This window comes from Dendrobates tinctorius, unplaced genomic scaffold, assembly GCF_039654945.1.
Source record: "Dendrobates tinctorius isolate UK_male_01 unplaced genomic scaffold, ASM3965494v1 ptg000102l, whole genome shotgun sequence".
Lineage (NCBI taxonomy): Eukaryota > Metazoa > Chordata > Amphibia > Anura > Dendrobatidae > Dendrobates > Dendrobates tinctorius.
Window position 1 is genome coordinate 2,047,435 of NW_027361770.1, and position 24,923 is coordinate 2,072,357.

A 24,923-nucleotide genomic window follows, 5' to 3' on the forward strand; every position below is an offset into this window, starting at 1 on the left:
GATGCTTCTGAGATTGGTGCAGGAGCTGTTTTGTTCCAAAAAGACCCTGTGACTTCTAAGATGAATCCCTGTGCCTTCTTTTCTCGAAAGTTCTCCCCATCTGAACGCAACTATGACGTGGGGAATCGGGAGTTGTTGGCCATGAAGTGGGCATTTGAGGAGTGGAGACATTGGTTTGAGGGAGCTAGACATCAATTTATGGTCATCACCGATCACAAGAATCTGACTTATCTGGAGTCGGCCAAACGCTTGAATCCTAGACAGGCTAGATGGGCCTTGTTTTTCACGCGTTTTAATTTTGTGGTCTCTTTTCTTCCGGGCACTAAGAATGTTAAGGCAGACGCCCATTCTAGGAGTTTCTTTGCTGATTCTCTTAATGTGACCGAGCCTACTACTATCCTAGGTGAGGGGGTACTTCTTTCTGCCATTTCGCCCGATTTGAGACGCGCCCTGGAGGAATTTCAGGAGGATCAACCTGAGCGTTGCCAGATGGGAAGATTGTATGTTCCGGACCAGTGGAGAAAGAGAGTGATGTCTGAACTCCATTGCTCCGCATTAGCTGGTCATCCAGGTATTTTTGGTACCAGAGATTTGGTGAGTCAGTCATTTAGGTGGCCTGCCTTATCTCGTGATATCAGGAATTTTGTACAGTCCTGTGGGACTTGTTCTCGGTCTAAACCCTGTTCTCGTTCTAGTGGGTTGCTGATGCCCCTGCCGGTGCCCAAGAGGCCGTGGACCCATATCTCAATGGATTTTATTTCTGATCTTCCTGTCTCTCAGAGAATGACTGACTGTTATCTGGGTAACTTGTGATAGATTTTCGAAGATGGTCCATCTTGTACCACTCCCAAAGTTGCCATCTTCCGCTGAGTTGGTACCCTTGTTTTTACAATAGGTGGTTCGGTTACACGGGATTCCTGAGAACATTGTGTCCGATAAAGGGGTCCAGTTTGTTTCCAGATTTTGGAAAGCCTTTTGTTCCAATCTGGGAATTCAGTTATCCTTCTCCGCGTTTCATCCCCAGGCCAACGGACAGACTGAGAGAACAAACCAGACCCTGGAGTCTTATTTAAGATGTTTTATATCTGCTGATCAAGATGATTGGGTCTCATTTTTGCCCTTGGCCGAATTTGCGCTGAACAATAGAGCTAGTTCTGCCACTTTGATGTCACCCTTTTTCTGTAATTTTGGGTTTCATCCTCGATTCTCTTCAGGGCAAGTGGAATCTTCGTCCTGCCCAGGTGTGGACAAAGTGGTTGTGAGAATGCAGCAGATATGGGACCAAGTGGTGGATAAATTGTCACTCTCTCAGGAAAAGGCTCAGCGTTTTTCCAACCGGCATAGGACCAGTGGTCCCCGGTTTAAAGTGGGTGATATGGTTTGGTTTTTGTCTAAGAATATTCCTATGGAGGTTGCATCTCCAAAATTTAAGCCAAAATTTATTGGACCTTATAGGATTTTGGAGATTCTTAATCCTGTTTCTTTTCGATTGGCTCTTCCAATTACGTTCAAAATCCATAACGTATCTCACAAATCACTGTTGAAGAGGTTTGTTGAGCCAGTAGTTCCTGTGGCGGCACCTCCTGACCCTGTATTGGTTAAAGGCAATGTGGAATGTGAGGTAGAGAAAATATTGGATTCTCGTTTGGTTAGACGGAGACTCCGGTATTTGGTCAAATGGAAGGGTTATGGCCAGGAGGATAATTCTTGGGTCTCTGCCTCTGATATTCATGCCAATAAATTGGTTCGTGCTGTTCACCGGGCCCTTCCTGATAGGCCTGGTGGCATGGATGAGGGTTCGGTGACCCCTCCTCAAGGGGGGGGTACTGTTATGAGCTCATTTTCTGCTCCACAAGTTGAGAGTTCTCCTTCTGTTCTCCCTCTGGTGGTGACAGGAGGTAGAGAGGTTGGTTTAATTGGTAGTGATCTGCCACCTGATGAGGAAGATAATGATTGGATCTCTGGAGTTTCAGACTGGATATAAGACAGCCGACGCCCTATCCTGTTGCTGGTGATTCAGTCTGCTTCTCAGGTCTTGGACTCAGCTCTGTTCCAGTCTTCTCAAGTTAAGTTTGTTTTTTGCAAATGTTCACACTTGCTCTTGTTGGTCAATTTAGTTTTTTGTATGGTCAGCCAGCCCGGCTGGGCTGTGCTGAATTTCCACTCTTATTGATCTGTATTTGCCAATTTGCCTTTTTTTGTCCTTTATTAGATTGGCCTCTTTTTGCTCTGTCTCAGAATATTTCAGAGTGCTGATATAGTGGGAGAAGTCTAGTGACTTCAGGGTTAATTTTGCTATCAGTTGTGTTGGACATTATTTTTGGCAGGGTTTTTGGAAAATTGCAGACAGTGGCTTTCCTTTCCTGTCCTTTCTAGTTAGTCGGGCCCCATCGTTTGCTCAGCTTATTTTCCTGCCTTTGTATGTGATTTCATCTTTCTTGTTTCACCGTCAGTACATGTGGGGGGGGCCTGTCTTTCTTTTGGGGTCTGCTCTGGGGCAGTTAGTTTTCCTCTTTACCTGCTTTAGGCTCATGTAGCTCTCCGGTTGTGCTGAGGCATCTAGGACCAACGTAGGAACGCTCCACGACTGCTACTAGTTGTGTGGTTAGAATCAGGGATCTGCAGTGTGCATAGTTACCAACTTCTCTGGTTTTCTGAGACTTAGCTTTTGTTATTTTTTTTTTTCCCTTGGTGACCCATTCATAACACCTAACCCTAGTTACAACCCTAACCCTAATTCTAACCCTAATTCCAACCCTAACCCTAGTAGGTCACCCTCCCAGGGCTGTGGGGTTCTCGGTAACGGGCCGGTGTCAGCGGGATGTGTCACAGCAGCGGTGACCCGGACCGTGGCACTGGGCGCCCAAGTAATGGCGATATGTGAATGGTGAATAGCTTGTGACGCCACCTGTGGTGTTCGGCAAGGGAGGTGTTAAGCCGACGCTGCAAGCAGATCCTCTGGGACAGTTGGTGTGGTGCAGCAGTGATGGTATAGCCCTCCACAAGCAGGGCTGATGTCCCAGGGCAGTGTAGATGTGGGGACACTTAGATGGTGTAGTGTCCAGCGCAGGGGATGTAGCAGTGTCAGGCGGGCAGACGCAGGAAGGAATGGAGGATGCCAGGGCATGTAGTTCCAAAGCTTTACTCACAATCTGTAGTGCCCGCTTCCGTGCCGTGTCCTACGGGTCAGGGACTCAGTCAACCTCTAGGCAAGATGGAAAGCTCCCTTCCACACTCCGCCAACTTATGTGCCTTTTCTGAACGTCTCCTCTATAGCGCCTTTAAGTGTGAAGATCTCCTAGTACTGTGTTACACTGGAGTTCCTCCTGACAGATGTTCCCAAGAACTCTACTTGCATGGCAGACAGCTGTAGCCTGCTTCGGGGACTCTCTACTCCTGAGTCCCGGCTCTCTATCCGTATTGCTGTTGTGCCCTCAAGTCTTAGATGGGAGTAGTGCATTTACAGCCCACTACTCCACCGGTGTCTGCTGCAGAACCATTAGTGTTCATACAACCTCGGGGACCGGGCCCCGGCCATGCGCTTAGAACTTCCAGACAGGGTTCTTCCTCCAACCCACGTCCTCTGTGTTCCCTTTTACTCCTACGTTCCGTACTTGTCTTTCCCTTCTATGGAAGCTCAGGTTTCAGTTCTACGTCTTTCTCCTTCTTTCCTTTCCCGTTCCAGCTGGCTCAGGTCACTGAGGCAGCTGCAGCACTCCTTCCTCCATCCCTTCTTCCAGGGATCTCCTTTCCTCACTCCTCTGTGTGACTTCCTCCCTCCGACTGACCTGTAATCCTAAACCATCCCGCTCTTTTATGTATCCTAAACTCCACCTGCCTCCCAGCACGTTTAGTGTTCCAAGCAGGGAACCACCAAAGGTGATCTGCTTCTCTCTAAGCAAGGAGCCGCAATGTGGTTATGCTGAACTACTCTATTGTGTGGAGTGCGAGTGTTGGAGCGTGGTCAGGAGTTCCCAACTTACCTGGATGGTGGGGCACCACACCTTAGGAGAAGGTGCAGTACCTCTGTGGCGACTGAGCCTCAGGGGCGCTACACTAGCCCTAACCGTAAGTGGAAAAATAAAAATACCGGGGAGGGTGAGGGGGGGGAACGGACTGCGGGGGGAGAGGGAAGGGGAGGGCAGATCGTGACGGCAACATCCGATCGCTGCCGTCAGTCCGTGGCGGGGGCGACTGCCCCCGCCAGCCGGTGTGGGGGAGGGGGTCAGGGTAGTGTATCCAGCCATGTCCAATGCTACTGCAGCATCGGCCATGGCAGGATTGTAATATTTCACCAAATTTCATTGGTGAAATATTACAATCGTACTGCGCATGCGCCCGCTTTTTTCAAGATGGCGGCGCCCATGATCCGGGACGGCGGGTCACTGGGAGCCAGAGCGTGGACTCGGAGGCACCGAGGAGGGTGAGTGAGGATGATTGGACTGCGGGGGGGTGCGGAGGGAAGGGGAGGGGGAGCATATTGTGACAGCGGCGGGCAATCACTGCTATCAGTCGGTGGCGGGGGCTGATCGCCCCGGCCAACCGGTGTGGGGGGGGGGCAGATCAGTGTCTCCAGCCATGTCCGATGCCACTGCAGCATCGGCCATGGCTGGATTGTAATATTTCATCAAATTTCATTGATGAAATATTACTATCGCTCTGATTGGCTGTTTCACTTTCAACAGCCAATCAGCGATCGTAGCCAAGTGGGGGCTAAGCCACCCCCCCTGTGGTGAAGCACAAAGGGTCCTGTGTGTGCGGGTCGAGTGACCTTTCATTGATCCCGGTCTCCCGACCCGCAGCGGGGCTATTTATACCATGACGCCTACGGGGGCATCATGGGTCGTTTGGACACTACTTTTCATGACGCCTACGTAGGCGTTATGGGTCGGGAAGGGGTTAAATTAACGGCTAACATGTTACTATGGGCCTTAGCAACAAATTAAAAACATAACTAACTGCTTTTTATAAACTGATAAAATCATTGTTGAGCTTTGTTCATATGCAGTGGGATTTTTTTAATGCATTTTACAGTACAAGCCAAGCTATGAGAATTTGAGAATGGCGGTGGTTTTTTAGTCTGCAGCATGTCAGTTCTTTCAGAGTTTTCCACTGTCACCCACAGAAACTTATGAGAGAGTGCAAAAATGCTGCAAAATACACAATAACTGTTTTTGCAGTATTTTTGAGAAATAAAACCAACTTTGTTAAGCAAGTTATGTACACGAAACACACGTGTAAGCCACACCTAATGAAATGCAGCAAAACTAACATTTTGAACAGAGTAGTTTTACTGCCAAGAGAGCAGGTTTTGGCTTCAGAAACAAAACGCTGCAAAAATGCTGCGTGTGAACATAGCCTTAAGGAGAATTATGATCAGCCAATTGATTCAGCCCTCCACAACAGTCAGTTTCTTATGTCGCTCCTTTGAAAAATTAATTTCCCACCTCTGATTTAATCCATTGAAAATGGGTTCCTTTTAGTTTTTTCTTTTCTTTAACCCCTTTACCCCCAAGGGTGGTTTGCACGTTAATGACGGGCCAATTTTTACAATTCTGACCACTGTCACTTTATGAGGTAATAACTCTGGAACGCTTCGATGGATCCCGGTGATTCTGACATTTTCTCGTGACATACTGTACTTCATGATCGTGATAAAATGTCTCTGATATGACTTGTGTTTATTTGTGAAAAAAACGGAAATTTGGCAAAAATTTAGAAAATTTTGCAATTTTCCAACTTTGAATTTTCATGCTCTTAAAACAGGGAAATGTCACACAAAATAGTTAATAAATAACATTTCCCACATGTCTACTTTACATCAGCACAATTTTGGAACCAAATTTTTTTTGTTAGGAAGTTATAAGGGTTAAAAGTTGACCAGTGATGTCTCATTTTTACAACACCGTTTTGTTTTTTTGAAGTCACTATGAGGGGTCTATATGATAGAAAATACCCACAAGTGACACCATTCTAAAAACTACACCCCTCAAGGTGCTCAAAACCATATTCAAGAGGTTTATTAACCCTTCGGGTGCTTTACAAAAAATTTTGGAATGATTAAAAAAAATGAACATTTAGCTTTTTTTCACAAAAAAATTTACTTCAGATCCATTTTGTTTTATTTTACCAAGGTAACAGGAGAAATTGGACCCCAAAAGTTGTACAATTTGTCCTGAGTACGCTGACAGCCCATATATACAGGTAAACCACTGTTTGGGCGCATGGCAGAGTTCGGATGGGAAGGAGCGCCGTTTGACTTTTCAATGCAAAATTGGCTGGATTTGAGATTGGACGCCATGTTGCGTTTGGAGAGCCCCTGATGTGCCTATACAGTGGAAATCCCCCACAAGTGACACCATATTGGAAAGTAGACCCCCTAAGGAACTTATCTAGTTGTGGGGTTCAGAGTGCTCACCACCAAGTGCTTCACAGAAGTTTATAATGTAGAGCTGAAAAAATAAAAAATCTTATTTATCTTTTTACAAAATGATCATTTTGCCCCCAATTTTTTGTTTTCCCAACGGTGATAGGAGAAATTGGATCCCAAAGGTTGTTGTGCAATTTGTCCTGAGTATGCTGATACCTCATATTTTGGGGGTAAACCACTGTTTGGGCTCAGGGCTCAGAAGGGAAGGAGCACCGTTTGACTTTTTCAACGCAGAATTGGCTGGAATTGAGATCAGACTCCATGTCACATTTAGAGAGCCCCTGAGTTGCCTAAACAGTGGAAACCCCCCAATTCTAACTTCAACCCTAACCCCAATACACCTCTAACCCTAATCCCAACCCTAACCACAAATCTAACCCTAACGCATCCCTAATCCCAACCTTAATCTCAACCCTAATCCTAACTTGAGCCCCAACCCTAACTTTAGCCCCCAACCCTGACTTTAGCCCCAACCCTAACCCTAATGGGAAAATAGAAATAAATACATTTTTTTATTTTGTTTTTCTCTAACTAGTGGGTTTTTATGTTTGGCAGCTGTCGCACACTAAAAGACGCTTTTTATTGCAAAAATAGTTTTTGCCTCACCACATTTTGAGAGCTATAATTTTTCCATATTTTGGCCCACAGAGTCACGTGAGGTCTTATTTTTTGCGGGACAAGTTGACGTTTTTATTGGTACCATTTTCGGGCACATGACATTTTATGATCGCTTTTTATTCTGATCTTAGGGAGGCAGAATGAACAAAAACCAGCAATTCATGAATTTCTTTTGGGGGAGGCGTTTATACCGTTCCGCATGTGGTAAAATTGATAAAGCAGTTTTATTTTTCGGGTTAGTACATTTGTTTTGGCGCTTGTATACAATAAAAACTATTTTATAGAAAAAATATTTTTTTGCATCGTTTTATTCCGAGAGATATAACTTTTTTATTTTTCCGGTGATGGAGCTATATGGTTTTTGCGGGACAAGATGACGTTATCAGCGGTACCACATTTATTTATATCCGTCTTTTTGATCGCGTGTTATTCCACTTTTTGTTCGGCGGTATGATGAAAAAGCAATTTATTTTATTTTTTATTTTTTTTAAATGGTGTTCACTAAAGGGGTTAACTAGTGGGACAGTTTTATAGGTCGGGTCGTTACGGATGCAGCGATACTAAATATGTGTACATTTATTGTTTAGAATTTTTTTATTCAAATATTGATTTAATGATGGAATAGATATTGATTTTTTTATTTTAATTTTTTAAATATTTTTACAATTGGTAAATTTTTTTAAATTTAATTCTTTTACACTGTTTCCCACTATGGGACACTGATTTTGTGCAGGCTGATCGCTCACTTGGCATGCAGATCTGCATGCCATATATGCTGTCAGCGCTGCACACTGACATCAGAGACTTCCTGACATGCACTGCGCATGACAGGAAGTCTCTGAGCTCTGGTAACCCGAATGTTGTCATGACAACATCGGGTTACCATGGGAGCAATCGGGACCCTGCGTCATGCCGCGGAGTCTCCGATCCAAAGGCAGAGGGGCTGTCACAGCTGACAGCCTTTCTGCCTGCTCCCGGATTGCTGCAATCATGTTTGATCTCAGTGTTCCAGTGGTTAAAGTGCCGGGAGCGGTCCGTGACCGCTCCTGGCACTTAGTGCCGGGTGTCAGCTGTGATGATCAGTTGCGCTCCCCCCATGAGAGCGGCTGATCGCGTATGACCTATTATCCCGTCCATGGGAATTAATGCCCAGGGCAAATGGATGGGATAGTATGTCATATGTCGGAAAGAGGTTAAAGAACCAGCTTTTTTTTTCTCCATCAATAAAAGCTGTTTGAAGGCTTATTTTTTTGCAGGATAAGTTGTAGTTTTTAATTACACTTATTCGTCAGGTGAAATTATTTTTACGCTAACTGGAGAACTGACAATGGAGATATGGGATCTGATAAGCTTCTCAATCAAACAGTGACACGTTAGGTAATCCACTGCACTATACAAATAGTGTTTTAATCATCGTAATCATAAGATCACACCTAAAGTCCACTTGGGTGATGAAGAAGCACTCCCATCCGTTTTTATCCTCTTAATATATTGCAATCACCGCATTATATTGCACTGTGTACTTACAATTTCTCATTTTGCCTTTCTTCCAAGTGAATTCTCCTGTTTTCCATTAGGTCTATGACATCATGTAATTAAAAACTGATTATCTGAATCATTCTAAGCTCTTTGTAGAAACAGGAGGCCTCTTCCCTGTATAAGTCATGGAGTCACTGCAAAAGTTCCTAAAAGGGAAGGGGCCGAGCAGCTGGGTGAAGAGCTGAGGGGAATGATCCATGTGCGGAAAAGAGACTTCCTGTTTCTATATAGAGCAAAGAGAAGGATTAACTGGGAAGAAAGGCAAAATGAGCAATTGTAAGTACACAGTGTTATGTGATATGATGACTGCAATATATTAAGAGGATAAACTCTTTTTGGATTGATAAGAAAAATAAGCTTTACCAATACCAAATTTTTCAATATGCACTATATCACTATTTATCCCACTCGGTGAGCACCACAAAATAAATTGGAATTATGAATGCCAGAAGTGCTTATTTTGTTTATACTGCTATACAGAAAAGAAGCCATCATTGAGCTCTTTGTAAGGGAAAATAGCTAAAAAAGAAAGTTATGGCTCTCAGAATACAATGCAAAAAAGGGTTTGTTTTTTTACAAGATTGCCCACTTTCATGAAAGTGGGCACCTGAACGATGTAAAATAACTAAAATGAAAAACTCAATGTTCTTGCCCTCCCTGTGTCCAGCGCCTGCTTCCTGCTGGCGTTTCACGTCAAAAGAGCACATCAAAGTCCTAGCCAGTCACTGAGCGGTGATGCATGCAGTTCACATACATCGCCCCTCTAGGCAATACACCAGGGCTGGAGCAACAGTGAAGGGCTATTGTAGACCCCGAGATGGTGAGTATCTTCTGAGTTTATTTTAGCGGTTTAAAGGCCCCGTTACACATAACGATGTCCCAGCGATCCCACCAACGATCCAACATGGATGGGATCACTGGGACATCGTTAGGCTGATCGCTGGTGAGCTGTCACATAGACAGCCCCTCCAGAGATCAGGACCAGCGAGCAAGCTGGTTTCCAATGTAAACTTCGGGTATCTTAAGAGCCGCGCGGCTCTTGGATACCCGCTGTTTACCCTAGAAACCAGCGTGCATGCTGGTTTCCAACGTAAACATCGGGTAACTAAGAGCCGCGTGGCTCTTTGATACCCGATGTTTACATTGGAAACCAGCGTCGCTGATCGCTGGTCTCTCGCTGCTACACGCAGCGATGCGCGCTGGCCAGCGGGAGACCAGCGATGAAAAAATGGCCCAGGACGATCGAGCACGATAAGCGATACCCGGCGGGGGGGGCTGGTTGCTGATCCCCGTCACACACAGCAATCTCGCTGGTGAGATCGCTGTGGCGTCACAAAATCAGCGATCTCGCTAGCGAGATCGCTGTGTGTGACGGGGCCTTTACACAGTTTGGGCCCATTTCCTGAAATTGGACACTCCCTTTAAAAAGCAGCAACACATATTGACCTATGCCGTAAAATAAAACCATTATTTATCCCGCACTGAGAACAATGCTTGTTTGCTCACCCAACAAGACAGATAAATTAAATAAGTGATCAAAAAGACATATGTACCCATCAGTTTTTGTGAAGGACAAAAAAAAACACAAAATGGGTAGTCATTATTTTTTGACTTGCAGATTTGCTTTTTCTTTTGTTCATTCCACCTCCAAAAAAAATGTAAAAAGGGATCAAAAATTGTATGTACTAGAAAATGATATCACTGAAAACTATATCTTATCATGCATGCAAATAATCCCTCATACAGCTCCACTGATAGAAAATTTTTAAACCTATAGCTCTCAGTAACAAATGATTTCTCTTTCCCCCATGACGGCACCACGGAGAGAGGGGATCCGCCCCACGGGGACAGGAAACCTACAGACAAAAAGGCGGTACCTCTCTCCTGCATCAGTTGGTTACCTGTCCCCACAGGGAACCTATGGACTCACCAGTTGTCGTTGGATGCCGGGGCCTACCAGTCTGGAGGAGCGACAGCGGGGGTTCCCTGTCCCGGCTGGGGTGGTGACCCGAGGCGCCACCGCTGGAAGGTCAGCGGGCCTCCAGGGTGTGCGGAGGGAAGTATTGCCAAAGACTGCCTCACCCAGGAGTCTCCAGGGCAGTGGCGTCAGCGGGCGCTGGAAGCCCCGGTGGAGTGGGGCCGCTGCAACGCTAGGAGCGGGACCAGCTCGCGCTCACAGGCGGCGTGCAGGGGCCTGCGGCCGTCTCCACCGCCACTATGCATCTCTGGGAAGGATCTCAGAGCGCGCACGCGCGGGGGGCGGAGCCTAGTGACGTCAGACGCCGGGCGCGCAATGCATCTCTGGGTACCCCGGAATGCCGGGGAAAGATGCAGTGGCGGCGCACACCCAGGCAGGGGGGGAAAAAAAAAGCTCACTCCCCCATACGGCAGGGACTGGAGGGGAAGGGGAGGGGGGCGCCGAGAGTATAAAAAAAGATTGCTGCAAGAATGAGTGAGCCTCCAGAGGAACAACTGCAGCCGGACATGCCCTCAGATACAGGGCGCCAGCGGCAACTGCGGCAGTCGCCAGAAGGATCCCAAGGACCAGCCGCAGCGATACAGCAGGAGCAGCCGCTCGGAGTCCCGTCGCAGCAAGGAGTCCAGTGGAGCAGTGTCCCCAAAAGACAAGTATCAGGTTCCTGACAGCACCGGCATGCAGCCTCCGCTGAGCAGGGACTCACCAGTGCTGTAGGGGTCCCGGGAACAGTAACAGCTGGAAAGTACAGAAGCACAGGACCTGAACGCTGAAGTATTAGCAAGCAGGCACGGGACCTACAGTCACGTGACCACAAGGGGGCGAGGCTTAGCGTCCTGCTTACTGAAATGGAAGAACACTCAGAGTCGGGCAAACCAGAGAATCATACACAATACGGGCGAACAAGGTACAGGAGGTACAAGCAGATGGGAGGTCAGACGAAGCCAAAGGTCATACACAAGAGGGTGGTGTGGTACCAAAGGAACGAGCAGAGAGCAGTCGAGTCACAAGCAGAGGGTCATACACGAGAGGACAGTGCGGTACAAGAGGGTCAGGCAGAACTCGTAACAGGGACAGAACCGGATCACAACCAAACAAGCAACAAGTTATCAGGCACAAGGCACACGTATACAAGAGGTCACTTAACTCAGCCGAGGGCAGGAGTATAACTGACACCGGACCTAGGTCCAGTGAGCATTAAATAGCCTCCTTCTGCCAGAGAGAGGCAGCACAATTAACCCATAGTCTGACCAGGACGGGCCAAAGCGAAATCCCGTCCTGGATCATGACAACAAGGCTTCGGCAGACCTGGTGGTCCCTTCAGATCCGGTATCCTTCTTCGGCTTGGTGGGTAAGTTGTCTACGTGAATGTACAGACTGTAACTAGGGTCCCTCTCTTTTAGGGAAAGGAGTGTACGCAGAAGGTTAACCATAAGATTTGCCCACTCTGTAAAGAAGAGCTTCCCACAGGGTGGGGGAAAAGGCTCTGCCAAGCGTGCATTGACCACACGATTTGTAAAGAATCTCCAAGGTTCACCTCCAATCTGAGGGACCTAATCAAACACCAGGTAGAAAACACCGTTAAAACCCTTCAGAGAGGAAGCAAAAAGCATAGGAAAGCTAAGACCAGAGACCCCGAGTCAGACCTCAGCGACAGGGAGAGTGAACCTTCATCATCATCAAACTCAGAAAGTTCAGTATCCGACTCCTCGTCCTCCGAAGAAGGGGGTCGCAGCTGTTTCCCCATTGAAGAAACGGATAACTTAGTAAAAGCAATTAAAACGACTATGGGGCAGGTAGACACCAGGCCCAAAAGAACTATCCAAGTCGCCATGTTCAGCGGGTTGGAACTAAAGAAGAGAAGGTCGTTCCCTATGAATGAGGAAATACAAGCACTAATACAGAAAGAATGGAAAAGGCCGGAAAAAAAGGGCCTCCTGACTCCAAAAAGGAAATATCCCTTTAAAGACCCAAACTGCTCTTATTGGGAGAAAGCACCAAAAGTGGATGTAGCTATAGCGAAAACATCAAAAAAATTCGCCCTGCCGTTTGAAGACATGGGAACCTTAAAGGACCCCATGGACAAAAGAGCGGAAACATTCCTAAAAGGTTCCTGGGAGGCAGCCGGAGGAGGACTGAAACCCGCCATAGCCGCCACATGCACGGATAGAGCCTTGATGGTGTGGCTAGATCAATTGGAGAGCCATCTGAAAAACAAAACCCCAAGAGGCGTGATTTTAGACTCCGTCCCATTGATGAGGAGCGGCGGCCTTTCTGGCAGACGCATCCGCGGATTCAATCCGACTGGCAGCCAGGGCAGCTTCATTCTCAAAAGCGGCAAGGAGAGCACTCTGGCTCAAATGCTGGACGGGGGACCTGCAGACTAAATCCAAACTCTGCTCTATTCCCTGTGAAGGCAAATTCCTGTTCGGCCCCAAGTTGGACGACATCCTTGACAAAGCAGGGGATAAAAAGAAATACTTCCCCAACCAGTCCAATTTCCCCTTCAAACGTTTTCGGAGCAGGAAATTTATCCAGAGAAAACCGCTTAGAAACCCCCAGGATAAGTGGGAGGACAGGAGAGGAAAAGGGAAAGGGTTCATGTTTGGGAAACCAGCGGACAAGAAACAACCCCAATGAAGGTGTCTCCCAGGTAGGAGGAAGATTAGGCCACTTCTTCCCAGCCTGGGAAAAAATATCAAACAGTTCCTGGATCCTAAACATGATAAAAACAGGCCTCAAATTAACCTTCCACACCTTACCCAAACCCTCTTTTGTAGTGACCCCGCAAAGACAGCAGAAGAGCAAGAAGCAGTCCAACAAGAAATTCAGAACCTGGTGGAGAAATCAGTGCTACAAAAGGTCCCCCGCCAGGAAAAAGGAGAAGGCTTCTATTCCCCTATCTTCCTGTGGAGGAAGCCAGACAGGACATTCAGGACGATAATAAACCTGAAAAGATTAAACAAGTGTCTGATAATCCATCCATTCAAGATGGAAACAATAAAATCCACAGTAAAAATGCTGTTTCCAGCCTGCTTTATGACAGTACTCGACTTAAAAGACGCGTACTATCACGACCCCATACACACGGACTATCGCCAGTATCTCAGGATAGCAGTTACTATGAAAGGAGAAATAAGGCACTACCAGTTCAAGGCTCTCCCATTCGGGCTGGCCATTGCTCCGAGAGTTTTCACAAAAATCATAGCGGAATTCATGGCACATTTAAGGGAGCAGGATGTACTTATAGTTCCATACCTAGACGACTTTCTAGTGGTAGGCAACTCCCCTTCTCACTGCAGGGATCAGCTTGAACAGGACTATAGAAACACTATCCAATCTAGGCTGGCTGCTAAATCTGCCAAAATCTCGGACGACCCTGAGCCAAGTGCAAGAGTACCTGGGTATCACCATAGACTCGCTCAGACAAGAGTGTCGCCTCCCAGAAGGGAAAATGATGCACATGAAGCAGATAGCGACAGTTGCGAAAACTCATACAGCGACAACACTAAGGAAAGCCATGTCCCTGCTCGGCTCAATGACAGCCTGCATCCCGGCTGTACGGTGGGCCCAAGCCCATACAAGGGATCTCCAGTGGGAGATACTAGCCGCAGAGGTTTCTCTTCACGGAGATTTAGAAGGGCGGTTAGACATTACACCCGAAACAGCCCACTCACTGGAGTGATGGGCGGAACCATCCAACCTAGCCCGGGAAGTCCCTTGGGTATTGTCGATATCTCGAGTCCTTACCACAGACGCAAGCCCCAGGGGGTGGAGGGCCCCTTGGACAACCAGTAGCACAAGGGGTTTGGATGAGGGACTAAGAAAGAGCCTCCTCAAATATGAAGGAGCTCTTAGCGGTAAAACTCGCCCTCCTGTATTTTCTGAACTCCCTCAAGTCCCACCACGTAAGGGTATTTTCGGACAACCGCAAAGTAGTAGCCTACTTGAACCATCAGGAGGGGACAAGATCCCATGCCCTAAGGGAAGTGACAAAATCAATTTTCCAGTGGGCAGAGAGAAATCTAGGCTCACTGACGGCACTACACATAAAAGGAACAGACAACGTGACGGCAGACTTCCCAAGTCGCACACAGCTAAGACAGGGGGAGTGGGAGTTAAACCAGGGAATTTTAACTCCGATCACGACACTATGGGGAAAACCCAGCATAGATCTATTTGCTAACAGTACAAACCGGAAGGTGGAAACCTTCTGCTCCATAGACCCCTCCGGGAACCCGGTAGCCCTGGATGCCCTTATGATTCCCTGGCACTTCCCCCTTGCCTATGCGTTTCCTCCAATAGCACTAATTCCATTAGTTCTGAGGAAGATTCGGGAGGACAGGGCAAGGGTAATATTAATAGCCCCGTTCTGGCTGAGAAGGACGTGGTTCTCGTGGTTGAGGAGAATATCCATCTCCGACCCTTGGGTCCTCCCGGATATTCCGAACTTGCTCTCACAGGGCCCAGTACTACACCCCCAGGTGGAGAACCTACATATGACGGCCTGGAATTTGAAAGGGTGCTGTTGACCAACGGGCTTCTCCAAAAATTTAGTGTCCACTCTCCTATGGTGTAGGAAACCAGTAACCACCAGACTGTACGGGAGGATCTGGAGGAAATTCCTCTCGGTATCAAATACCAGTGCAGGGGGGGTGGTACCTCTATCAAAGATCTTAGAGTTCCTGCAGAAGGGCTTAGATCAAGGCTAAGGCTACTTTCACACATCAGTTTTTGTGCATCAGGCGCGATGCGGCGAAAAGTGTAAAAACCGGATCTGGCGCCTGTTGCCACCGGATCCGGTTTTTTCCCCATAGAGTTTCATTATCGCCGCATTGCGCCTGATGCCTATGCGGCGTATCCGGTTTTTGCCAGATCCGGCAAAAACAGCCGGTCCGGCGTCTGGAAAAAACGTTCTCTGCAACGTTTTTTCTCAGCGCCGGACCGGCTTTTTCCACAGCGCATGCCCGGACTCTGTGAATGTTAACCCCACAAGTGCCCGGTGAGAGAGAGAGAGATCTCTCTCTGTCACCCAGACACTTGTGAGAGATCTCTCTCGCCGGGCACTTGTGGGGTTAACACTCACAGTGTCTGGGTGAGAGAGAGAGATCTCTCTGTGGGGTTAACCCCACAAGTGCCCGGCAAGAGAGAGAGATTCTCTCGCCCGGATACGGAGTGTTAACCCCACATGTCTCTCTCCCCTCCCCTCCCCTCCCCTCCCCTCTCCTCTCCCCTCCCCTCTCCTCTCCCCTCCCCTCTCCTCTCCCCTCCCCTCTCCTCACCTCCCTTTCAGCAGCTGTCTCTCTCAGCGGCTGTCTCTGTCCACCTCCTGCTGCGGCTCCTTTAAATCACGTCCGAGCCGTATCAGACGCCGCACACACATCCGGTGTCACGGCTGCAGGCCGGATCCGGCGGCCCGGCTTTTCGCCGCACGCCGCCGGACCCCACACACCGGATGTGTGAAAGTAGCCTTAGCTACCAGTACATTGAAAGTTCAGGTGGCGGCCCTAGGGGCCCTTTACAACTATAACTTGGCAGGGAACAGTTGGGTGGCCAGGTTCATCAAAGCAGCCGGTAGATCCAGGCCAATACCTTCCCTAAATACTCCTCCCTGGGACCTAAACTTGGTATTCTAAGCCCTGTCCAAGCCTTCCTTTGAACCATTACAAGAGGCCCCTCTAAAACGGATATCGCTCAAGACCTCCCTCTTAGTAGCCCTGACATCGGCCCGCAGAATCAGTGACATTCAAGCCCTGTTGGCCTTCCCTCTGTTTACTCAGATCCTAGAGGATATGGTGGTACTTAGGACAGACCCAGCCTACCTGCCAAAGGTAGCATCCCAATTCCACAGAACCCAGGAAATCTCCCTCCCTTCATTTTACCCCAATCTCAAAAACAGGGGAGAAGTGGTATTACACACATTAGATGTTAGGAGATGCCTAATTGAATACCTAGAGGCCACCAGGGAGTGTAGAAAGGATAGGTCTCTTTTTGTGTGCTTCCAGGGACCAAGAAAAGGGCGGAAGGCATCAAAGAACACGCTGGCGAGGTGGATAAGAGACGCCATCACCTTGTCATACTCATCGCAGGGGGCGAGCGTCCCAGACAGAACAGCCCACTCCACAAGAGTGATGTCAACTTCCTGGGCATAGAGAGCAGGCGTCTCCATTGAGCAGATATGTAGAGCCGCTACTTGGTCCTCTCCTTCAACTTTCTTTAACCACTATCGGCTGGACCTAGCCACCTCCTCAGATCTAACCTTTGGTAGAAGGGTGCTGGAGGCAGTGGTCCCCCCCTAATAGATAGTCTCTGCAATTCTCTCCGTGGTGCCGTCATGGGGGAAAGAGAAAATCGTAGTTACTTACCGTTAACGGTATTTCTCTGAGCCCATGACGGCACCCGTATATTCCCTCCCTACACGCGTGGGGTACGCACTTATTGTAAATACAGTTTAGCCAAATAGCCACGTGGTGTCTCCTCTACGCAGTTTAATGATTATAGAAATGTTCTTTTTCTTAAAGTTGTTCTGCCTTTTTGTCTGAAGGTTTCCTGTCCCCGTGGGGCCGATCCCCTCTCTCCGTGATGCCGTCATGGGCCCAGAGAAATACCATTAACGGTAAGTAACTACGATTTTCTCTCCTACAGTACATTGTAATAAAGTAATACAGAGCAAAACGAAATAATTTTATTACTGCAATAATCAGGTTGAACATAGAATAAAGTAAACTCTTTATTTGTTTAGCACATGAATAGCGTAAACATCCAAAACAGAGGCATTGTTGTTCAATTTTTTTCCCCTCATACAATTAATAAAATGTTATAAGTTAAATGTAATCTAAAATGCTGTCACTGACAAATACAACTCATCCCACAAATAACAAAAAATACAAATATTGCGGTAAAAACAAATCTCCAAAATGAACCTGTCAGTCCTTAGAGAGTTGCATTGTATGTCTGAGAATCGCTTGGAATGGCTTGATCACACGTTTTTTCAAGGATAAAAAAAAACATTGTATTTTTTTAGTAGCCGCAAAGTGAATGAGATTTCTGAAATGTCATGCACATGCTGTCTATTTTTCCTTGTGGATGTGAGCATTTTTGCAAAGCTGCGGTATGTTGATTGTTTTAAGTGAATGGGAAAAAATGCATCAAAATAGCATGATTAAAGGGGTTGTCCGGGCTTTTCACATAATCTCAGGGCATATCTGGGCTGCAGAATTGTGACAATAAGTAATTTTCTTTGTTACTAGTTTGCATGGTTTTGTAGATATTCTTAACAGAACGTCCAAGGCGGGGTGTGTTATGGCATTGAAATGACAACTGGTCGTTTCCTCCTACGCTACTAAAAATATGCCCTCTGTAGCAACAACCCCACCCTCCATAGCAACAGGCCCTCCCCGTCCACATAAAGAAGCCCTCCTCACACATTAACAAATCCTTCCCGCCGCTCCATCCCCCCCCCTCCCTGCTGCTCCATTCCCCCACCACCACGCCGGTCCGTCTCACCCGGTCTTCACATTGCCGGTGAAAGTGCAGCAGGGAAGAAGCGGGTCATGTGACAGGCAGGCTGAAGTGACGTGCACAGAGCCTGTCACATGACCCGCTCCTTCCCTGCTGCACTTTCACTGGCAATGTGAAGACCTGGCGAGACGGACCGGCTTGGTGGGGGGGAATGGAGCGGCAGGGAGGGGGGAATAGCGCCAGGGAGAAGGGGGCAGAATGGAGAGGCGGGGAGGATTTGTTACTGTGTGAGGAGGGCTTCTTTATGTGGACGGGGAGTGCCTGTTGCTATGGAGGGTGGGGTTGTTGCTACAGAGGGCATGTTTTTAGTCGCGTAGGAGGAAACGACCAGTTGTCGTTTCAATGCCATAACACCCCCCCCCCCCCTCCCCTTGGATGTTCTGTTCAGAATATCTACAAAACCATGCAAACTAGTGACATAAAGTAAATTACTTATTGTCACAATTCTGCAGCCCAGATATGCCCTGAGATTATGTGAAAAGCCTGGACAACCCCTTTAATGCTGGGTGAAATATGCTTGACACTCTGGTTTTACGTGCAGAAAAATCTGCTGCCCTTACACCACGTGTGAAGATTCCTTAATACCGTTTGACGATATATTAGCAAATATTTACCACAAGAGAAAAAATGCATCTGAATATAGTGCTTGGTAAACTTTACAGAGCTATGTCTCGGTTTTTTTTTTTTTTTTTGCTTCCCCAGGTGTCTGCCTGCATTCCAATTTTCAAACTGGCCAGAAACCCGAAAGGTGTCTTATTTTATTGCCATTTTCCAGACCAGCTACTTACTCAGAGGATATCCGTGGCTAAGAAGATCTATAGAACTCCAATTGACTGGTTGGAAGAGAAGACTACTGGCACGGCAGACTGCATTCTAGTCAATAGTCAGTACACTGCTAAAATCTTTAAAGAAACATTTACATCATTATCTCATATAGAGCCCGATGTTTTATATCCATCATTGAATGTTGACAACTTCCAGCTTTGTGTTTCTGATGGTCTTACAGAATTTGTACCTGCAAAGAGAAAGATTGTATTTCTTTCCATCAACCGATATGAGAGAAAGAAAAAACATAACCTAGCACTGGAATCTCTGTGTACGCTTCGAGATAAAGTAAGCTTGCAAGACTGGGAGAAGGTTCACCTCATTGTGGCAGGAGGATACGATGAGAGAGTGACAGAGAATGTTGAACATTATCAAGAACTTGCCCAACTTGCAGTTAATTATGACATTAGCAACCATGTTTCTTTCTTAAGATCTTTTTCTCATAAACAAAAGCTTTGTCTTCTTCAGAATTGCACATGTATATTATATACTCCGAGCAATGAACATTTTGGGATTGTCCCACTAGAAGCTATGTACATGTACTGTCCAGTAATAGCTGTTAGCTCCGGTGGTCCCCTGGAGTCTGTTGTTGATAATGTTACAGGGTTTTTATGTGCACCTTCACGTGAAGCTTTTTCTGATGCAATGCAAAAGTTTATTAAAGATCCTACCCTTAGAATGACAATGGGAAAGTCTGGACATGCAAGAGTTGTGGAAAAGTTTTCTTCTGATGCATTTTCACATCAGTTGTACCGTTACATATGTAAGCTGGTAGAATGACGTTCACCCAAAAATGTCAGACTACCAAAATGTTGCGCTGAACATGTTAAAGCGAAGAAGTCTTAGTTTTTAAATTGACAGTTGGCTTGAAGCCATTCAGGCTCAAGCCTGAAGTTTTACTGAAAAGCAAATAATTTTGAGTCTACAAATGTTACCTTAGTTTTCATACTTCTTTACTATTTGGTCAAGATTTGCAGTATTATATGTGAAACCTAAGTCAGGATACTATAAATGGGGAAAATCTAAAGATTTGGTCAAATTTGGTATTTTTGACCCATTTTTGGCTGACATACTGGTGCAAAATGTTGGACATAGTAAGGTGTATATATGGCTAAATGCAGGACTCCAGACTCAAATGAAGTATGTAATCTGGTCTTTAGGCATGCCAAAAGCACCAAAAATATCTGGGTTCATGTTCTAGATCGATGTAAAGAAATATTGGTTTGTTTCTGTTCTTTTTTTGCTTGTGTAAAAGGAATCTGTCAGTAGGATCAACCCTCAAAAGCTGTATATAGGTCATGGAAAGTGGAAATAAAATAGCAGATGGCAGATAACAAGGTGTTTTATATCTGAGAAATACATTTTTTTCTAAATATGTAAGTGAGCTGTTGAAATTTATGGGCTGGACAATGGTCTAGACAATCTGCCTCCAGAGCTTATTTCAAATATAAAGGGGCATTACTAGTGTGAGACATAATGACTGACCCTTTGTTCTCATAATTACACAGCTCTGCAGTTAGATCAGAGCCTAACACATTACAACATACTGTATGTTAACTGTCTAATTACAAACACTTTCAGTTGCCCTATCACAGTGCAGTCAGCTCTGCTATACTGCCCCTCCCCCACACACTGGCTGCTCTTGAGATGAAAGCTGAAGCACTATAAGAGGACAACGTCAGATGTGTTTGTAATGACAAAGCAGGCAGGCAGCCAATGTAGGGGAGAGACACAGTGTAGCATAGCTGATCTCACTGCAACTGTGTTTGGTAAGAGACAAGGTTCATCTCTGCTGTACTGTTGGTCATATTCAGGTACAGCTCTTCAGCAGAGCTAACAGCACTACGAGAGGACAATTCTTGTTCCAAATGTGTATAATGTTGCAAAGTTCACTTCTGCTGTACTGTTCCAATCTCTTTGCATAGCTGTGTGTGATTATGAGAGCAAAGTGTCAGTCTTCACTTGTCTCACACTGGTAACGTTTTCTTTCATTTAAAGTAAGCTCTGAATCCAGATTCTCACGTAGATCTGTGTCTGGCACATGGATCTGAACAGCTCATTTACAGATTAAAAAATACAAGATAACTTCTTATTCAACTTTTGCCCATATAGACAGCTTAGGAGAGTTCATCCTACTGACAGATTCCCTTTAAAGTTTCCTACTGCACAGTGAAAACAATAAATAAATAAAACATTTCTTCTTGGTCATTTTATGAGCATTTTCTTCTATTTATGTTGATGTAAAAACAAATTATAGGAAAATAAAGAAAATAGTAAACAAAACTATTTTGTTATTATACGTGTATAATAGCATGTATGTCAAATGGTTATTATATTATCCTGGTTTATCCAAAGAAAAGAGTAAAACACTCCACTCCATGCTGTTAGAGATATATATCACAATAATATAGCTATTATCACAACTTGAGATGGATCAACTGCACTGCAGATCCACCCCACAAGAAGGCCTGGAAGAACAACATGTGAAGCCCCTGAAAATCCTGACCAATTCTGCAACTAGAGAGGACTGCAGCTGATCTGAAACAGATGATCTTGGATAAACGAAATACCATCAATACCAGAGATCGACTTGCCAAGGCGCAGCAAAGAAATATCACCAGACAGTATGCTAGAAGATGCCAATAGAGCACTTGCATCAATACCTATCGCCACAACTCAAACTAATAAACTGTTCTGTGCTACTGCCTCAGCAATCATGGAAGTGCTTGGCTATACAAGCAGCAAGAACAACAGAAGTACATGTCCCCTTTGGAAGAGAAGAATGGAGACGAAGATCAAGGTGGCACGAAGGGAAGTCAGCCAACTAACAGAAATACAGAAGGGTGTAAATATCAAGAATAAGGGTCCCGTTTCACTTAGCGACGCACCAGCGATCCCGACAATGATACAACCTGGTAGGGATCGCTGATGCGTCACTAAATGATCGCTAGTAAGCTGCCAAACAGGCAGATCTCTTCAGCGACGCAGCAAAGATCCAGCGATCAAACACAGCAATGCATGCTTGCCAGCGGGACGCTGACAACAAAGAAAATAGTCCAGGACATTGCTGCACCATCAGTGATATCCAGCAGGGGGGCCGGTTGCTGCTGCGTGTCACATGTAGCGAGATCGCAGGCGAGATTGCTGTTGCGTAACAAAATCGGTGACACATTAGCCATCTCGCTAGCGATCTCACTATGTGAGACGGGGCCTTAAGACCAAGCTGGACAAGTACAAAGACCTGACCCTAACTGAAGCCCTAGAGATTGCTAAATAAAGGCTCACAGCACTCGCTGCAAGACTAGGGAGATACACTAGAGAAGCTGAGGCCAAGATGATGCCCCATTATTCGATCGTCCATGACAGTACCACCTGAGCGAGGGGATCCGCCCTTCAGGAACAGGAAACCTACACCTACAGATACAAAAAAGGCGGCACCTCTCCCACACACCAGTTGGTTTCCTGTTCCTGGAGGACTGGATTCCCTACAGATCGTCCGTCATTGGATCGTCAGGAATCCCCAAGCTGGCTGACCGACCCAGGTAGCGGGGGGGTCTCTTACCTCGGTCAGTGCGGGGTCCCTGGAAGCGCCACGGTAGGGCCGGACAGGTCTCCACATCAGTGTGCGGAGCAGGTGGAGCGGGGTCCGGAGGATGGCCGTCTCCAGAGTGCTGGCACCGGTAGGTGAGTATCCCCCGGGCCCTTCCTTGTGCGTCCTCCCGGTGTCCGGTCTTCTTTGTGGCCTGCATTTGGTCCTGGTCAGCATTTGCGTGGCAACGTGCAGGAGGCTGGAGGCATAGCTAGGCGGTGGGCACCGTGCTAGCTCACTATTGCGTATTCCCACGGGCTCATTTGAGTGGCGGAGGGGGCGGGAACGCCGAAACCGGAAGTCGGGTGCCGGACGGCTTTTTCGTGTGTGCCGCAGGAACGCGGCTGTACTGGGTTGCGTGCAGCGGCCGAAGAGCAGGGCGGGGGAGTTATGGGGAGGGTCCCAGGTGGGAGGTGCCCCTGGCCAGAACCCTGCTGACCTGGATTTCCGTGGGAGGCCAATTCTAAAAAGAGGCTGCTTCTGGCCCATTGCAGCGGTGGATACGGCAGAAGCTCCCATATACCAGCAGGGGGAAGTGCAGGAGCACCCACACCAGCATGGCCAGGCCTCAGTGAATCCACGTACAAGCTCCCAGCTGAAGAACTGAGGACGGGCGAGTGGGCAGAGCCTCAAGAGTTCCTCCAGGCTGAAGGATTCAGTTGCCTCCCTCCGTTATCCGGTACCTGTTTCTACTGCTTGGGTAAGAGATCTCAGTGAAAGTACCCTGATGCAGTGTTCCCTTATGTTTTTTCCGTAGAGAAGAAGTGCTCTGGTAAACAGAAACATAGGGAATGTGCCCTCTGTAGTTGTCCCTTGCCAGATACCTACCCTAAAAAGTTGTCAGCCGTGCACAAGACAGACGGTAGAGTCCAAAAAAGGGAGCGATAGTCCATGGTTAGACTTGCAGTCCCTTACACTTTCGCCCGTTTATACAGTTTGCGGAAGAAACCCCTGACTTCACCGCAAGGCTGAGGGAAATAATCAGGACAGAGGTGAAAGACTCCCTAAAGTCCCTGTCACAAGGGGAATCTTCTAGGTGAAGAGAAGCAAGTTTTTCGGATTCAGATTCCTCAGCCGCCCCTGAGAAGGGCGAAGATTCCTCAGAGCCCTCTGCTTCTTCATCTTCAGAGGATGACTCCAGCCGTTTCTGCTTCCCCGTAGACTAAATGAACAGGCTAGTCAAAGCAGTAAGGTCCACCATGGGGGTAGCGGACACAAAACCGGAACTCTCAGCGCAGGATCTGATGTTCGGCGGCCTAGATCCAAGGAAGCGCAAGGCCTTTCCGCTAAATAACAAAGTCCAGAGCCTGATAAAGAATGGAAGAAGCCTGAAAAAGGGGCACCTTGCCACCGGCCTTCAAGCGACGATACCCTTTCGATGACCCATTGGTAAACAGATGGGACAAAGCTCCTAAGCTTGACGCAGCAGTAGCCAAAGCCTCCAAGAAATCCTCCATACCTTTTGATGACATGGCCTCCTTTAAAAGATCCGCTGGACAAGAAAGTGGATTAATTTCTAAAAGGAACATGGGAGATGTCAGCTGGCGCTCTAAGACCAGCAGTAGCTGCTACTTGCTCAGCCAGATCCATGATGGTCTGGCTGATGGTTTGGCTGGACCAGCTTGATTCTCAGCTGAAAGACCCTGCCGATGATTCAAAATGCTGCTGCCTTTTTAGCTGATGCTTTGGCAAGGATGGTGGCCAGGACCACAGGGCTATCGAATGCAGCTTGAAGGGCTCTCTGGTTGAAGTGTTGACTGGGGCACATCCAGGCCAGATCCTGCCTCTGCTCCATTCTGTGTGAGGTAGAATATTTATTCGGTCCAGTGCTGGATGAACTTTTAGAAAAAGCTGGGGATGATAAAAAAGAAATTCCCCAGTCTGCCGACCCCTTCTTATAGATGTCACTTCACCAGGAAAAGATATTTTTGTATAAAGTCGTCCAGAGATCTAGGCAGATGGGATGAAAAAAGAAAAGGTACAAGATTTATGTTTGGAGGAGGGGGGCGCCAGGAAGGATAAGCACGTAAAGCTAATAATCCACCCCAATGACCAGCTGCTCCGGTAGGAGGTAGGCTAGCTGCCTTCTACCTGGCCTGATCCCTAATTTCCAGTAGCAACTGGATCCTGGGGTTGATAGCTTCAGGACTACGGCTAGAGTTTTCCTGTGTCCCCCAAAACAGTCCTGGAGGCCAAGATTCATGATCTATGCCGCAAATGGTCTTGACAGAGGTGCCAGAGGCAGAAAGGGGCAGAGGTTTCTACTCCCCTCTGTTCCTAGTCCATAAGCCAGATGGCTCCTTCAGGACTATAATCAATCTTAAAGACCTCAATGAGTTTCTGGTCATGCGCCCGTTCAAAATGGAAACAATCAATTCCACAATAAAATTGTTTGAAAATTGCTTTATGGTGGTGGTAGATTTAAA

General features: G+C 47.0%; 1 protein-coding gene across 4 annotated transcripts in view; it reads left to right on the plus strand.

Moving 5' to 3' along the window:
• The window catches only part of ALG2 (ALG2 alpha-1,3/1,6-mannosyltransferase), an 87,020-nt gene extending 65,904 nt beyond the window's left edge, over positions 1 to 21,116 (plus strand). For 3 of the 4 annotated variants that reach the window (XM_073587676.1, XM_073587677.1, XM_073587675.1), the window contains one exon: positions 18,786 to 21,116. In XM_073587676.1, coding sequence (XP_073443777.1) covers positions 18,786 to 19,688 — 903 coding nt within the window. In that variant the 3' untranslated portion in view covers positions 19,689 to 21,116. The remainder of the gene's footprint in view (positions 1 to 18,785) is intronic. The other variant, XM_073587678.1, reaches the window with a different exon arrangement.
• Positions 21,117 to 24,923: the final 3,807 nt, after the last annotated feature.